The following is an 18,370-nucleotide window of genomic DNA, read 5'->3' as shown; positions in this document are numbered from 1 at the left end:
AAAGGGGACTAAGGACTAGGAGTAAGGTGTTCACTACGGTGAGTAACCTGGTAATACTCCTACGTCCCGTCCCCTTTCCTCCATACTTGTGGGAGATTCCCAAGCACTCCTTACAGGAACTACGGGTGGATGGAAATACCCCTTACTGGAAAAGGTTCTTCAGCACAGCCTGACCAAACTGAGCATCAGCTATAGAACTCATATCGAGGCAGTAATGCTTACAAAAAGCAGATGGAGAGGCCCAAGCAGCTGCCCTAGCGATGGACTCCCAGGGAACATACTTCTGAAAAGCAACCGCAGCTGCCTTGCCCCGCACCAGGTGTGCATGAATACCTTTAGGAGGTTTCAGCTTTTGGACAGTGAAAGACTCCAAGATGCAGGCGATCCACCTAGAAATAGTTGCCTTAGACGCCTGCTTGCCTTGAGGGTTGCCGAAAGTCACAAAAAGTTGAGAAGAACTTCTAAGCTCGGAAGTCCTATCCAGGTAGAACTTAAGAGCTCTTCGGACATCAAGACAGTGAAGAACCCTCTCCGCCTCAGAGGCGGGGTTCGGAAAAAAGACAGGTAGGGAGATCGATTGATTCAAATGGAATTCGGTCACTACCTTCGGCCGAAAAGCCGGATTAGTTTGAAGGACCACCTTGTCCTTGTGAAAGACCAAGAAAGGATGCTCCACCGACAATGCCTGGAGCTCACTCACTCTCTTTGCCGATGTGACGGCGACCAAAAAGAACACTTTCCAAGACAAGTACTTGAGGTCCACAGTAGCCATTGGCTCAAAGGGTTTATGGCACAGCGCCGTCAGGACAACATTCAGGTCCCATGGCGGGTGCGGATTCCAAACTCGAGGGTAAAGGCGTGTTAAACCAGCGAAATGCCTCTTTACCACTGGGTTAGTCAGAGAATATAAACACTGATCCGTAGAAAGATAAGCGGAGACCGCTGAAAGGTAAGTCCTGCATGACAGAACATGAACCCCTGACTCTGCTAGGGAGGACACGAAGGACAACACCATGTCAACCGTAGCCCCCCTTGGATCCAATTTCTTCTCTAGACACCAATGACAGAACCTGAGCCATTTACTCTTGTACTGAGATGTGGTCGAGGGTTTTCTGGCTGCCTGGAAAATACGCATGTTATCCGCAGACAAATTCAGATGCTCTAAAGATCTGAACTCAGGCACCATGCCGCCAAGCTGAGCGATTGTGGGGAGGGGTGCCACAGCTGCTGCTCCCCCTGGTGGAGAAGATCGGGTAACCTGATCGGCGGATAAACCGACAGGTGTTGGAGTTCTGAGAACCAAAACCTGGCCGGCCACCACAGGGCTATCAGTAGAAGAGAACAGTTCACCGAGTTCTTCAACTTCCAAATTGCCCGGTGAACTAGAGGCAGAGGCGGGAAGGAGTAAGCTCTCATGTTGTGCCATGGAATCTCTAGAGCATCCCCCAGAGAGGAGGCTCCCAGCCCCGCTCTGGAGGCATACAGAGGAAGCTTCTTGTTCGCCGCCGTCGCGAAGAGGTCCACTTGCGGTGTGCCCCAGCGCGAGAAAATCCCTGAAAGGACCTCCGCCTTCAACTCCCACTAGTAGCTGACCACTGTCCACCGGCTGAGGGCATCTGCTGTGACTTTCAGCTGGCTCGGGATGTGCAATGCAAGCAGCCAGACACCATGAAGCATGGCCCACTCCCAAATCTGGATGACAGGTCCACGAGGGGGGGAGACTTCGTTCCCCCCTGCTTGTTGATGTAATACATTGACACCACATTGTCCGTTTTTATGCAGACCACTTTGTTGACAATGACCGGTCTGAACGCCCTGAGCGCCAAGAAAATCGCCAGAAGCTCCAAATGATTTATGTGCTGGAGCTTGTCCTGAGGCGACCAGAGGTCCGAGACTTGAAGGAGATCTAACGTCGCACCCCACCCGAGGAGGGAGGAGTCCGTCGTGATCGTCACCATAGGGACCGGGTCCTGAAACCCCATGCCCCCAGACTGATTGCTGAGAGATAACCACCAGTCCAGGTCCACTCTCATGGAATCCGGAATCATTATCCGCATGGAGTCTGGGTCCACTGCCTGAAGCCATGAATTCCGAAGGGCCATCTGGGTCCGTCTCATTTTGAGACGAGCAAGAGGAAGAGCCAGCACACACGAGGCCATGAGGCCCAGAAGCCTCTGGAACCATCAGGCCAACATGCTCTCCGATTGCGCAAACATCTGACACGTGGCCAACAGATCCGCCATTCTGTCCCCGGTCAGGTATACTCTGTAGTCGATCGTGTTCCAACGAAAACCCAGAAAAATCAGGTCCTGAGAGACCGTCATGGAGGATTTCCGCCAGTTCACCGACAGCCCAAGATGGAACAGGAGCTGAAGGAGAGACTGGAGGTTGCCCGCTGCCGCCAGCGGACAAGGGCTGCGTAAAAGCCAATCGTCCAAATAAGGATACACATGGATACCCTGAAGACGAAGATAGGCCGCAATCACCGACATCATCTTCGTGAAGACACGCGGCGCCGAGCTGAGGCCAAAAGGAATCACCCGAAACTGGAAGTGCTCCTCTCCCAAAGAGAAACGGAGGTACCTCCTGTGTGGAGCCCAAATCAGGATATGCATGTACGCGTCCCGAAGATCCACTACGCTGAGCCAGTCGCCCATCTGCAAAGAAGAGCGTATCTGGCTGGGCGTGATCATCTTGAATTTCTCTTGGGGTAGAAAGAGGTTGAACTGGGAAAGGTCTAGGATGGTGCGCAGGCCAGCCTGGTTGTGTTTGGGCACCGTAAACAGCCGGGAGTAGAAGCCCTCCCCTCGCTCCCCAAATAGAACGGGTTCCACAGCCCTGAGGTCCAGGAGTTTCTGAACCTCGGCGTTGAGGGAGGGCGAGCCCAACGGCTGAAAAGGAGGGTTGAGGGGTGGGGTAGGGGGTAAAGGTAAGCGGAAGCCCGCCCGAGCGACTGACAAGACCCATCTGTCTTCTGTGATGGTCTGCCACGCCTCCCAATGAGACGCAATGCGCCCTCCCACCGGTGTCTCGTGCGAGCGCGGAAAACCCTCATTTGGCAGGTTTATCGGTGGCGGCGCCACCTGAACCTGATGAGGAGGCTGAGGAGCGGGAGAAATACCGCGTACGCTGTTGTCTACGGCGGTTATTCCCCGCAGGAGTATCCACTCTGCGCGATTTGTGGTCGAGGAAGCCCCTGAAACCAGAAGAAGGTCGACTCTGCGATAACTGTCTCTGAGGTTTGAAAGGAGCTTTAACCAGAACAGACAATGATTTAGCCGTCTGAGTGCTATCCTTGGTTTTGGTGAGCTCTACATCAGTAGAAGAATGAAAAAGCTCCTTACCATCGAATGGAAGGTCCAATACTTTGTCTTGCACTTCCTTCGAAAACTTAGTGGCATGCAACCACGCTTGCCTCGAGGTATCAACCCGGAGCATCATGCCCCGAGCCGAGGTGTCTACGTGATGAGCCGCAGCCTCCAGGAGATCCTGGGCCAAGACCCTGGCATCGGAAAGGCCACCTCTGAAGTCTTCCAACTTCTCGACCGGAATGTGCTCCTCAAACTCCGACAGACCTTTCCACATCCGCATGTTAGCTCCCGCCAAAATCAATTCGGCATTGGCCTGCCTGAGCTGCAAGGCCGAATTGGCAAAGATTTTCCTCCCTAGGGAGTCAGGAGCTTGTCCTCCTTTCCCAAGACCTGAGTAGCCGTCGCGGATGAGGATGCTGCAGGTCTGGACTGCAAAGTGGCCGCAGCCACCACTGTGGAGGAGGGAGGCGGACAAGACAAGGCCACTTCCTCCAAAGAGTGCAGCCTGTACCTCGCGGCAATCTTTTTATTGACAAAAAGTCCTGAGTGTGGCTTCTCCCAGACTCTTCGGACCTCGGCCAAAACATCCTTCTGCAGGAAAAGGCCGGTACGCTCCAAAGGAGACAGGGTGAACGCCCCAGAAAGCACGCCCTCCTGCTCCAGGTGCCTCGGGAACCGGAACATCTAAGAAATTCATCATGTCCAGTACCCGGTCATGAAAAGCTCTAACAGAGCGGGGAAGGTCCTCGTTGTCCTGCTCGCCTTGAGGGTCATCTGACAGGTCAGGATCCTGCTGAACCGTGTCAGGCACTGCCTTGTCCACTGGGGATAACGGTGGCAAAGGCGGAAGAGCAGGGGCAGGCACCACGGGCAAAGGACGCGCCGGCGGAACCACCAGAGGAACGGGTGGAGCCGGGGGCGCTGGTGGACACATTTCCTTAAAAATCCCTTTGAAATACTCCCTCATGGGGTCGGTGCGCATAAGCGCTTGAAATTTACCGAAAAAAGCGTCCTCAGGAGATTGCTTCGGAACCTGAGGAGGCCTCTCATGAGGTGGACAAATCCAGGGATGTAACGGAGAAGGGTGCCACGCCGGGCCCTCCGCCGACGTATCCACATAAATCAAAGGGGCTGCCCTGCCGGCAATGAAACATTGTGCGGAAGAGGCATCCGGGCGTTCCAAAAATAAACGGGCCGGTAAGGATACGCACAAGTGACCTTAGGTTCACCCAAAGGACCGAACCCTACACCAGGGGCCGATGGCGTAGTTGTAGGGGTAGTACCTAAAATGGCTGACGTGGTCGTGACGGGAACGGCTGCCATTTTGTCTTCATCTGAGGGGAACTGCGGCACGTGAGGAGGTGAGGCAGGGGTCCCCATCGATGGATCAGGGGTCTTAATTTTAGCCTTAACATAAGGAACCTCGGCAGAGCCAGTACTATGAGCCCTGGAATGTTTCTGCGACATACCAACCGCCAACTGAGCCTTCGAAGGAAGGACCTCGGCACTGCCGGTAAAAGAAGAACCTTGTTTCTTTGCCCCCTCAACAGATCTCGTATCACCACAAGAGCGGGAACGGTGAGAAACCGCTTTCACCGACAGGGCCCTGCTCGGCCCCTCAGAACTGTTGGTAGCCTTAGCCTCTGTATGAGGGACCTTGGGCCTAGGCCCGGTAATAGCCTTATCGGCACGGGCCTCGAACATCCGTTCGGTAAACACAAGCCCAGCCAAGGCCTCGGGGCGCACCCCGGTCTTGTTTTTGAGGGAAGCCGAAAGAGGCCTCAGAGCAAGCTCCGGTACTCTGTGACTCAGCAGAGCTGGGTCTACACACAGCCCCCACAGGAGGGGCCTCGGAAGTTACTCCGGTGTACACAGGCCCCTTACGGAGACCCTCGGAGAAAACACCGGTAGAATTATTAGGCCCGACAGGCACCTCAGGGCGAACCCCGGTGACAGAGCGATCAATGCCCCTCCCGGCTCGAGAGGAACCCGGGAAGGTATCCCCCGGCCGGGGTGCTCTGAAAAGTAAAGAACTTACCGGGCGTTTCTTCTTCTCGTCGATGAACGCCTGAAAATGAGATGGGGGAGTGCCTCGGAACACCTCCTCACACCGTTCCAACCGGCGTTGAAGAGCCCGGACCGAAAGGGAGTCACAGTAAAAACAGGAGTCCCAACGGTGATCCGGACCCAAACACTCTAAACAAAGGATGGGGATCCGCCCTCGCGAAGCGACGATGACACGAAGAACAGTCTGGAAAGTCCAATTTAAAAGACATAGACTAGAAGACGAACGCTAGCGAGAGCCAAAGAGGAAAACAGGGAAGAAAATCTTCCGAGGATGCAAGTGCGTCCGGCCCCGATCGAGCAGAGGAAAGGACTGAGGGGCGATGCGTGGGGCGGAGCCAAGGTGGGCGGGGTTACGGCGGCGTGCCGGGCCCCGCGCAGGAAAGAGAAGGAGAACACATTTTTGGAAAAATTTGGATGCTTTTTACAAAGTGCTCCGGTCCCGTCCCACAGGACGGAGAGATGTCCCACAAGTATGGAGGAAAGGGGACGGGACGTAGGAGTGTATGTGAATTGCACTAGGACAGTATCTAGTGCATCTAGCTAAATACAAGCAAGATAAGCTGTATACAGGCGAGGCTGCAGCTTGTTAACAAGACAAAAGCTTTGCACAAAGCCAACGCATAGAGACAGGCATCGGAGGCGGTATGCGTGCAGATTTTCAAGGAAAGACACTTACTATCACTGTTGTAACCATTGACGAGTACATTGGGCTACTGCATAAAACAATAAATGCCTTAGGGTGCCTAATAACCAAACTCACGTCGGTTTTGAAGAAACCGCAAGTATGGAATGGCATGTAGTCATGCTTGGATAATGAATACATCCTATAACTGTTGTACAAACTATACCCAAAGGTCATAGGACATAGGAAAGTTAACAGCTGAGACGTGGTATGGATCACATTCAATGCACTTGGTTTTCGCTCTCCATTTGCGGAGTAACGATAAAGAAAAATGGAGGGTGGGAATTGTTTCGGGACCTTAAATATAAATTTGCTGTGACATCGTTGGCTTGAGGAGAAAAAGGCCGCCCGAACTGCACTCCTGACAGTAGCACGACAGGTTGGTGCATAGTGACAAGTGTTAAAATGATGCAGCAATAGGAATCAAAGACCAGCATGAATAATTAGGGATTTGGTTCCCCATTTTTTATTTCATAGGTATATACTCAGGCTGCAAAACTAAACAAACCGTGCAAGAAAAAAGAAAAGGCTGAGCTCCCGTCAAAAGAAAAATAAGTAAAAAGCTTGCGAATAACAATATGGCCAATACACAAAACACTGTGGGTGAATCTCCTTCTGATTTGTACTTTGTTTATAATTGTTTTTATAGAATTGATGAAGCTGTCCAGGGGTTTATAGAAATTGGATCAACTTCTGTCCTGACGAAGGCCTAGAAACAATAATCAAGAGACCGTTGTGGATGAGCGTATCTCTGTTAAAAAGGGCCAAAACGCTTTGGTGTCAACATTATTTCTATTACATCCTTGTTTTGTTATACAAATGAAACGTATAGAGATATCAAGCATTAATAATATCTAGGGAAATGAGATGACTATGAGGTTCTCTTAATAAGAAAAGCAAAAGTTTTTTGAAGAATGGAATTGTGCTAGTCTAACACGTGTACCTCCCTTCAGTCGTTAAGGGTGGAAAATCTAAAAATATCTTGAGAACAGTATCACATTCCCTGTATGAGCATGTGTGAATATGCACCAAATTACTCAATTGTACTGTATTTTGCACAAAAAGGCACAACTAACCCCATTTGCACTTTATTTCATTATATGTACAGTAAGCCATTTTATTAAAAGGGAGAGATATATACATTCCAGAAAAGGAATAACAAAGATGTAGTCCCTTGTGCAGTGATTAAAAGAATTGACTGCTAACTTTTTCGCAAGTTGATCATCTCAAATCAGTAAAAGGAGGAGGATGGGGTAATGTGTGGTGGTTATTTGATTTAGTGTATCCCAGGCCACCATAGACCCCCCCCCACTTCCCACCCCTACACAAAAATAGATATCTCTCTCTTGTCTCTCTCGCTCTCCCTTCCCTCTCCCCTTCCCCCTCACCCCCAACATCATTAACACTGAGCTTTAAACAGCCACTCCAAGGCCACTGAAACAATCTACAGTTACACCAATCTTTAAGAAGGCCCAAACTAATCCAGTAAGTCTAGCCAACTACATGCAAATATCCAACGTTCACTGACAAATTAATCAGACAAGTTGTGTTCAAACAAGTGAGTGACTATACAATGGGCAATGATATTCATAGCCCAAGCTAGGCAGTCTTTAGACCCATGCACAGTGTGAGAATGTGGCAACAGAATAAGGGGGGAAAGGAGTTGTCATTATAGCCATGAAAAAGGATTTCAAATGTGACATGATTACATTGGAGTCAGTGGTGTTTTACTTAGATCTGTTTTCTAGCTTTTGACAGAGCATTGCATTCTGATAATTAGACTGGGGCAGGTGGTAACTGTTGGATCTGCACCGAAAAGTGACTACTTGTCCAATCTTTTCTTTATCCATTTAAAAAAAAAAATCTACGTGTGGTCTTTCTCAGGGTGTTGTATTGTCCCTTTCCTTTTTTTTAATTAATATTTACATATTGCGACCAATGAACATTCTCCTAATATGCAGGATTAGAACCAAGCAAACGAGACAGTTCCACATCGGGTCCACTTTGTCAACTAGAAAATGTACAGCCCGTGTGCTAGATATTGAGCGCTGAATGGTCCTAAATAAATTTAATAAGGATTACGCCAATACATATCATGGTCAGTGAACCCTTGCAGACCAGCCTCAAAACACTGGCTCTTGCCCCGCATCAGTGAAACAGGTCAGTAAACTAGGGATTCAGGAATGCCAAGCTTACACTGGAGCCTTGGACTGCAGCAGTCCTGAAGTCCAGTTTTTATCCTCTGGGGCTTCATCTGAGGTCTTTCCTCCTTAGAAACTAAATATAGAACCAATGCGATTTTAGCTTCATTGAGGTTATCCTTACATTTTGTACACAGCACATACAAGGGACTGCCACCATACCTCAGGTCTTGCCTCCAAAAGCTCCAGCATAATCGTGCACTAAAGACAACAAGAAAATTAGTAGGGCGCAATTGGATATTGTCTATCTTATCAAATGAATTCACATTATGACTGGCGAAAACCTTTGCATATTAATGTATCCCTTGCTTCAGCTATGGAAGTTCAAAAAACCTTGAATTGATGGCAGAAGCTTTGAGACATATGTAAAAACGCTCTGGAATGGTAATGGCCTCCTCAGAAAGGAATTGCTGATTATCTTCCATTGTATATCTGTTAAACTAAAAGCTGTGTTCATGAGGTTTTGTTTCTGTCCGTATATAAGTGCTGAAAAGTCAACAGTCAGCTGCCACAGACCAATGTTATACAATTTATCACGTATGCACAGTTTATGCCCACTTGTGCTTAAACTCTTCCTGCATGGCTGACATTCTTAATTAACGTATCTACAACCAATGTTTTGGCGTTTCTTACTTCCGTTCACTTAATGCCTCAATTTAATGTGTATACATGCCCTGAGGAGAACACACCCAATTTGTAGATAAGTTTGGGATTCTGACAGCCAACATTACTGTTCCCTTAATCATTTTTTTACTGTACAAATTGGCAATTGTTCATGTGGGAAGTGGCGTACCCCTAAAAGGGTATCTTCAGAACTCAAAATGTGCACTCGTAACTAGCCATTAGCTAGTGCTAATGGACTCTTGGTGAGTAAGCAATGATGTGCTGTGTGCATGTAAAACATTGAGGGGGCAGGTTACGCTTTATGCCTGGCTGTAGCTTGTAACTTGAAATCTTTGTATTACTGAATTAAAGTATTTTTACAGCATGCTCTCGAGAGTTCTTTCCTTGATTAGCTGTATGACAGATTTCTGACAGCACACATGAAATGCAACTTTTTTTTAGGATACAGCTTTAGCTTACAGCTTAGGACAATGTGAACGTTTTCCAACAGCAAATCTACATTTTTTTTAGAAGACTGTTTAGAAATATTTAAACTGAAGGAAAGCAACCTCTGGTCAAGAAGTGCCCACTCAATATTTTTCATTTATTTCCTGGGTTAGTTTTGGGGTGAGTACTCATTTTGATTCACCAATTACAGCCCTCTTGAGCATTAGGAATAACTGCTACCGAAGGGGAACTTGCGCTCACATAAAATTAAAAGAACCATTATCTTTTTCTTTAACTGTTTTCCTGTTATGCCCAAGGCACATGGGGTGGACAAAGAAGTAAGGTTTAGTATCTTCTTTCTGAGAATGCTGCTGCATGCTTTAATCAAATGTACATTACAGATACTATGCCAGTACAAGATGAAATTGGCTCAGCAGAAAGGAAGATGTGCCACTTGAGGAGGCCAAAGCCGGTAATCTCCACGAACAAATAAAATATCACATGCAGATATCAAGTTACCTTTACAACTGGCCTACCCAGCTGGACCATAAACACCAAAAAGGCTAGTGCTATATCAAGTCATTTAATGTATGTGCAAAATGGGAAAACAGATATAGGGAAGTGAAATAGTATATTGATAACTTGGTGAATATTAAGGTAGAATGCAATGTGGAAATATTTTTTTAAAGGGGCGTGGGGACATCTCTACATTTCCCTACTGTCCCGATATCAGCTCAGTAATCCTACTGTCTGAGAGCTAGTGGGCCAAACCCCGTCTCTTGAGGTTTTTTTTATTTGTTTTTATTGCCATTTAGGAGTTTCGAAACCATTATAATGCAAAATGAAAAAAGGAAATGCACTGCACTACAATATACTCCCTGCAACCCCCTTCTACCCAACAATCCCCCCTACGGGAGTACAACGCACCAAGTGTGGTGAATAGTTTTAACAGTTCCATTACCAGATGCAGTAAGTTCTAGGTTATATTTAGAAGCTTCAGCCTTTGCAGGAGTTTTGCAGGCTGGGGTCACAGTTCGCAATAGGGCATATTCCATTTGGAGGAAGTATCTTACTCATTCCATTGCAACAAATTCACATTTTCCATATCCAGTGTTGATCCATCGAAGCTTCCTTTTTTTTCCATTTATTTGCTATAAGTGGAAGTGCAGGTTGGATAAGCCTTGAAAAGAGGTTTACCCTGGGCCATATTATCCGAATCCCAACAACATTCATCAGCCCCCAAAACCAAATGAGTGCCAACCGTTTTTAAGCATTTGTTCCTGGACAGTCGTACAAAAAAAATCACAGATTTTAGGACATGTGCACCAAATGTGATTCCATTCCCCATGTGCATCGCAACACCTCCAGCATGTGGAGACGTCTGTGGGAACATTTTCTGTCATTTGATAGGGGTTCCATCACCTTAAACCACATCTGTCTGAGTTGGATTGCCCTACTTAGTTTAGCTATATGTCCCACTGCAAACCTCCCTCGTTGTCATGTATGGCCAGTGCAATTCTGAAACATTCTCTGAAATGATATTATATGATGCAGAAATCAGGGTTTTTGAACCATTTGGCCCCCTTTCTAGAAGGACCTCTGAAAATATGCTCTCTCTACGTCAGCCCTCCAGATAACCTGCGTATTGTGCCTTTTTACGCATGTAATTATGTCAAATACGGATGATTTTATTTTCTACTGCGTACCGTGTACGCTTTGATTTATTCATTAAAATAAAACATACTTTCCACCACTAGATGGCACTGTAGCGTTTCTTTTGTCAGCAGCATAGCCTCTCTTACGCATGATGGTGAATTTCCAACTGAAAGACCAAATCTGTGACAGCTAAGCGAACAACACAAAGCAGTCACCTTTTTTAAAATGTGTTCATACCCATAACGTCTAATAGCTTGATATGCTAAAAATGTAAGTTTGCTTTGATGTCCTTAGTTGAATATTCTTTAATAACCAAAGATAACACGCTGGAAGTTTGTGACGAATCTCCAAACTTAAGTGAGTTTATGGCACAACTTATTTTTTGGGGTGCTTTTGAAGCGCTGAAAAGAAAGTGGGTAAATACAGGATGTTTTGCCTTTTGCATCTTCTAGTTTTCCATGCAGGATGTGGAAAATAAAGCTACAGTGATATTATTTTGGCACAAAATGCTGCTCTAAGGATTTACATGTTATGATGCTTTACTATGCAAGTAAACTCTATAGGACAGTATTATTGTAGGCCTTGACACCCAAAACTAAGAGTTTTGTTCCAAGTAAAGCGCGCAAGAAGGTGGCCATGCCCAAATTGAAAGAGCGGGTTAAAATCCCAGCTTCGCTGTTTAGCTTAAGTGTGTGATGCTGGGCAAATAATGTAATCTCACCCTGACTTCAATTGCAAAAATTGGAGTACTTGTTTCAAACTCAAAGGAGAGAGCAGTTAACTGATTGTAACACTGAAGCTGCACTAGAATATTCTTATTACAATGAGTAATGAAGTTAGATGCCACTACACAAGTAAGTTTGCCATTCCTCCACAGTCTCTGAAGTTAGTGCCTCTCCCAACATTTGAAGGGTTAGCCCCAGCCTACATTTAGCCTAGGTGCACCCCTGGATGTGCGCACTTACATTTTGATAGGCAGGGAGGTGAGGGAAGTCTTTCCCCCCAAACTGGCGGTGTTGAAGTTTTACTGTGTGAGCTCAGAAAAATGTATTTGAACAAAAGCAGTAAAACTTTAAAGCTGTTACTTTCAAGGAAGTCTTCCATCATCTCTCTGCATATTGCACTTTAAAATATACTATTCAATAGTTGTTCACCTCACCAGAACGTGGTAGGGGGTGGGTAGAACAGTGGGGGCAGAGCATCCAAGTTTGCCCTGCCTATTTTCTGAAGTGGCCCCTCCCATCACGACTTAATTCCCCCCTCCTGCCATCCGAAATGTAGGTTTTGTTGTGCCCCTGCATGAGAGAGAGGTCAGGTAGGTCGGCTTACTCTCACAAGCCACCAGCCACCTCCACCTCTCCCCTCAAAGTGCTTTATTTGCTGTCTGTTGCAAACCTGCTCTGTAATGTATAATTTATAAAGTTATGCTGGCTGTAGAAAGACATGCGCTTGCTGTTGGGCTATACCACGAGGGATGGGCCATTACCCCATGCAGGGATGAACGGTTCCATTAGCCTGAACTGAATATATTTGCCAATAGCACATGCAGGGAGGCCATGTGCCACTGGCGCATGCAGAAAAGAGATGCTCAGTTAGCATGTGCAGAGAGGAGATGTGCTGCTGCATGTGTACGAGGAGGCTATGCCAATAACAGGTCGAAAGGGAGTATGAGTTCTTACATAGCGCTTTTAGCCAAATTCCTTCAGCTTTTAAGTGCTGTGGTAACGGTTATTATCCCATTTCGAATGGTACTTGATTTATTACAGCAAAACAGAGGAGAATGCCAGGGGAGCACTGTTGGGCATTGTGGTGGGGGCTGGCGAGGACATGTTCGAGTCAGGCTGAATAAGGAAAGGGGAGGGGGAAAATCAGGTACATTTGGCCCCAGTACATTTTGTCCATTTCCAGCACTGATAGTAACTTGTGTGAATGGTCATTCTTCATTATTGCATTTCTTGTAAGAAGCGACTCCTCTGCGGTCGTCCCTCTGCGCCACACCCATCAAGGCTGCGTCACGTAATTGGAACTTGGGAAGTGCAGGCCGCCCTGCCGCCCTGCCGCCCTCCTACCCACTAGCTTTCCACCCTTTCTTTGGATGCAACATTTTAGCCTGTGCAGAAGGGAGCCCTGCCATTAAGACTGGAAAAGAGGAGATGTGCTGTTATAGCATGGGCAGAGGAGATGCTACTTTAGCACTCACAGAGAAGAAATGTCCCCATAGTACGTACTTAGTAAAGATGTGTCATTTGCACGTGCCATGGAACAGAAGGGCAATTAGCATGCTGAGCCGAGATGTGCCGTTAGTATGTGCATAGACAGGATGTGGAGTTTACACATGCTAACTGCACATCCTGTCGCTGCACAGGTACGTGCAGGGATGGGATGTGCAGTTAGCATGTGCATAGAGGATACATCCCATTAGCATGTGCGTAGAAGGCAGGTTGTTAGCTTGCACATCTCCTCTGTGCACTTGCGCGCAGTTAGCACGCATGTACAGAGAGTTGTCCCACTAGTATGTGTGTAGAGAAGATGCACCATTAGCAGATGAGAAGAGATGTGCCAATAGCATGCGCAGAGAAGAGATTTGAGGTCACTATGGGTAGAGATATGTCCTGTCAACGTGTGCAAATATCAGGCTTGCTAAACAGAACGTGTTCTATCAATACGTAAAAACAATGTCTGCCATTCGCATTGAGATGTGCTCTTAGCATGCGCACAGTGTAAAGGTGCGTTTTACACATGCAAATGACACAAATTTGCACTTCAAATGCTAACAGCACATCTCTGAAAATGCTGAAAGGAGATGTGCCTTTACCATGTGCACAGAATACGTGGCATACTCGTTAGTACGGGTCAAGAGGAGATGCGTAGCTTGCATGTTCAGGGAGGATATATGCCATTATCAAGTGGAGTGATGTGCTGTTACTATGTGTCCAGGCGGGATGTGCCGTTTGCATGTGGAGTGAAGAGCTCTGCACAAGCCAGACAACATTGATCTACAACGCTTTTGGTCTATGGGTCTGATTTTACGTATGCATTGGGTGTATGTGTTGGATACGTTTTACTCTCTTGCAGAGTAGAAAACTCATTTTTACTCTCTTGAAATTGCATTTACGCTCCAATTTGAAAAATCATGCATAAAATACTCCCACCTCAAAATCTTATCTGGAGCACTGCTCTACGTGTATGGCCCTCTTCCCATTTCACCATTGCCCCAGATTAAGTATCTCTTGAAACCTACTCTCTAACTCCAGGCATTGAAGTTCACCCCCTGCTTCTCTTAATCTCTCGGTTCTCACAAGAACAGCTCCCCATTCCCTCCCCCATAAGAAGAGTCTGCTGTAAATGTTGCCCATTCACAAAAGGTATTTAAGTTCATTCCAAAGCACAGGTCTTTACACCAATCAGTGCAGGTCCTTACCTCTTCGGTGGATGATGTGCGTGGTTTAACTGCTGCTGCCGCTTCTGCTTCCAGCTCCCTTTTCACTGCAAGACACAAATACCAAGTAATAACATGAAACTTAATACAGATTGAGCATCAAAGGTTGTAAGAACAAACAAGCTCCAAAATGCGCAACCCACTCACCCTTTGTTCTGATCATTTCCTGGGATGTGGGAAGTTTAGCTTTAGCTTGTTTCAGCTCTATCCTAGCCAGTGCTGCAGTAGCTGCCATCTGAGCTCCCTCCGACGGTGCTTTACTTGATCGCTGGGTTTCCTTGCGAATTTTCTCATTGGGTACTTTTTCCCTACAAAGAAAATAAAATGAGAAGGAAGGACAGGAGAAAGGATGAGATGACAACTAGAGAAGGCACATCACTTTTACTGCCATGTGATCCTGCTTACTACAGCACCTCGATTCCTTGGTTTCCTTAATCCTGACACAAGTAAACAAGCCAATGACAAAGTAGTTTGCTGGCAATCAACTACCCTCGGAAGATCATCTGACATGCAATTACAGGAATTTGTTTAATGTTCCATGAGACAGACTTAATGTAAATACTATTTTGAATTAAAGCTAACTTGTCTGCAGCAGTAGAAAAGCCTTCTATGCAGAACATCCGACTGGCAATACATTTGGGCCACAACAAGATTCAATTTATGAATGTTGCTATTTTAACATGTCCCAACTTAAATACTAATGCAAACAAAGAACAAGTTACTTACCCCAGGTAACGTTCTTTCCACTGAATATTCCTCCAACGTATTCCTCATCTATGACATGTAGTGTCCAGCTTCGGCTGATTCGGAGATTTTTCGGCAGTGGGTACCCTGCGTCGATGGCGTCGAGACGATGTTCTTTGAAGGCCTCCGTCGAGGGTGACATCACCGGATGTTATTAGTAGCAAGCACAGCGCCCGTTGCCTCATTTCCGTTTATCCATCCTCGTGTAGCAGATATGCACATAAAGCGGACCTGACCGTACTCCGCTTTGTTGGAACAAAAGCTGTAATAGCATGCGAAATTCTACAGATGTGTAGGTTGGGAGGGCGATAAGGAATAAGTTGGAGGAACATCCAGTCGAAAAAACGTTACCAGGGGTAAGAAACTTGTTCTTCGAATGGATTGTGTCCTCCAACGTATTCCTCCTCTTTGACAGACTCCCAAAGCAGTATCCATGACTGGAGGAGGGTGAAGAATATAGATAATTGTCTGTAAGGGGCAGAGTAAAGTACTGCCTTACCAAAAGCAACATCCTGAGCATGGGAAGCATCCAGGGAATAATGCTTAGTAAACGTGTGTAGTGATGACCACGTTGCAGCATCACAGATGTTTTTAATGGGGGACACGCCTTTGTAGGGCTGTCGAAGTGGACATGCCTCTGGTGGAATGAGCACGTAAGCCCTCAGGAGGGTCCTTGGCAGCCAATCTATAGAATTCAGAAATAGTGAGGATGATCCACCTAGACAAGGTCTGTTTAGAAACAGCCTGGCCTGGGGGCGTGGCTTGGAGCCATGGCGGTCGGTCTGGCTCAGTGAGAGCTCCTGACTGCTGCCACGCAACCAGTTCAAATGCACCAGTGATACGGAACCCTTGATTCAACAAACAGATGGAGCGGGGTACCCTCCTCTTGGGGTCCATGTAGCCTGTTTCTGAGCGCCCCAAGGCCTCGGACTGACCTGAACCTCGAGCAGATGGAGGTGCGAGGTTGGCCGCAACGCATCGCAGCAAGATGGCGGCCGAGCCCTTGAGCTGAGCCCGCCAGCGCTACCGCACTGCTTGATTTCCCAACGCCTGAACCTACCCCTGCGACACCAACTACTGATCGGCACTCCATCTCTCCATCTGGAATTGCGCATACCCTCTGCGCTGAAGCTACCTGGCCTAAGCTTTGGTCCCTGGTGGCAGTGCGGCTAGGGGGTTCCCCCTGGCCCCACGCCGGCCTCCCGAAGTCGTGCCCTGCAGGCACCCACTAACGCCAGGCTCCGCTGCAGACATCTCAAGGGAGTTGTGGGCGCAACCCGGCGCGGCTCTGCAAGAACGACGCCACCAGCTGCTGAAGGCAACACCAGCAGTCCTCCCACGAGCCCGGTTTGGTGAATTGCCCAAGCAGCCCGGAACAGAACCAACCTGACTGCACTCCGGGAGAATCCCCGAACAACGGACCTTGTGGGCGCGCCTCCCCGGCTTGTCCGAGCTGGCTGCCGCGGCCCCCGCATCTTCACTCCCTCGGGACTGGAAAGGCACCTCGTTTCCAGGAGAAGGAGCACCCAGCATACGGCCGCCACTCCCATTACAGGACAGGGCCCTCATCCCCATCTGGAGGCGGCGGTGTGGCCCACCCGCTGAGTACCCACTGCGGGCTGCAGTCAATCCCGGTGAGGGAATCCATGACCGGCAGAGGTAAGAAGGCTCCTCTCGCCTGCCACACAGCACTATATGCACCCAGCGTCCATGGGGACTCCCGTGGTATCCGAGTAACCATAAGGGCATCGGAGCAATTGACCCTTAATGCTGGGACACCTCTGGCCCCCCGGGCTTCTTCTATCTGAGACTGTGGCCCGAGTCTGGGGACCCAACACTGAGCACCCCATCCCCTGCAGCAGAAGCCCCTAGGATTTGAATTCAGCAGCCCCCCTGCATTGGGTAGCAGGCCTGCAAATCAACCAGGCACTAAGCCTCCCAGTCTGCGGCCAACACCACCTGAGCATCTGGATCCACCCCATGATATTTGCACCGACACCACGAGTAGTAGTGTGGCACATATTCAAGGAGTCTCGGGGGGAGAACGGCCTTCTAAAATCTGCGGGTCCCCGCCGGGGCTGTGTTCCACTAAAAGTGGCCAGGCACACTTGGTTACAGCTCCCCCCATCCCCCGGGCTTGGAATTGAACGCCCGCCCAATTTTCCGCCCTGCAACTCCAGCATACTGCACCCCATGCTGAGATACAGACCTGAACTCTTCAAAAAACAATTAAGCAAGCATACATTGCAACTCTACTATCCACCCCTGCAACAGATCGGCACATGAGAGGGGACCGCCTGGAGCCAGGGGAAACAACCGCTGAGAGCACGCACGCTGAGTCACTCCGGGAGGCCCCGACTCAGGGGGTCACAAAATCGGACCTCCAGGACCTCCTAGCGGCACTAACTAAAGAGTTCCAGAAGGGCACTGAGGAGGTAAAGAGTACTATCACAGTGCTGGAGGCGAGAGTGGGGGAGCTGGAGACGAGGACAACGGAGGTGGAAACCACCCTGTGCGAGCATAGCTACGAGGTTGAGAAGAGGGCGGACAGGCTGACTGCATTAGAAGCCCAGTGTGAAGCACTTGAAATTAAGCAGGAGGACTTAGAACTGATCCCGCCGCAATAACATACACCTTCTAGGAATCCCCACATCCATCCCGAGGTGGACCTGGAGCGTTACGCGAGCAACCTCTTACGCTTCTGCTGGACCCTGCCGGACTACACCCCCCTGGTGCTTGACAGGGTCCACAGAACTAGAGTTAGATCCAATTCCTCGGCCCCGCCAGACCTCCTTGCAAGACTACACTATTTTAAAGTCAAGGAAGTAATCATGCTGGAGGCCACAAGCACCCCGCGAATACTGTTCAAAGATTCCCCCCATCTCCCTATACCAAGATCTTGCCTCTGTTACACTTCTGAAAGGGAAAACACTGAAACCAGTCACGGAATGGCTGAGGGAGAAGGGCGTACCGTACCACCGGGGCTTCCCCACATCCCTGATCTTCTCTTGGAACGGGAGCATCCGCCATATATGCAAAGTGCACGAGGCGTAGAGACTGCTGCACACAGACGTGGGAAAAGGAACCAACAACAAGGACGCACCCTCAGAACGGGAAGATCCCCAGGACTCTAATTGGTCCTGGTCACGAGTTGAGAGGCAATGTCGGAGAATCAGGGGCCCCGCACTGAAAAGCAAACGCCCGGGTAAAGATGGCAAAG

The 18,370-nt window shown here is 48.4% G+C and overlaps 1 protein-coding gene across 3 annotated transcripts in view; it reads right to left on the bottom strand.

Moving 5' to 3' along the window:
- The window catches only part of UBXN6 (UBX domain protein 6), a 376,653-nt gene that overhangs the window by 111,512 nt on the left and 246,771 nt on the right, over positions 1 to 18,370 (bottom strand). For all 3 annotated transcript variants that reach the window (XM_069649368.1, XM_069649369.1, XM_069649370.1), the window contains exons 2-3: positions 14,554 to 14,714; positions 14,389 to 14,453 (exon numbers count right to left, since the gene is read on the bottom strand). In XM_069649368.1, coding sequence (XP_069505469.1) covers positions 14,389 to 14,453; positions 14,554 to 14,714 — 226 coding nt within the window. The remainder of the gene's footprint in view (positions 1 to 14,388; positions 14,454 to 14,553; positions 14,715 to 18,370) is intronic.

Source organism: Ambystoma mexicanum, chromosome 1p, assembly GCF_040938575.1.
Source record: "Ambystoma mexicanum isolate Mex_15411 chromosome 1p, UKY_AmexF1_1, whole genome shotgun sequence".
Taxonomy (NCBI): domain Eukaryota; kingdom Metazoa; phylum Chordata; class Amphibia; order Caudata; family Ambystomatidae; genus Ambystoma; species Ambystoma mexicanum.
Note: the sequence above shows the minus strand (reverse complement) of the source record. Positions and strands in the feature narration are given on the sequence as shown.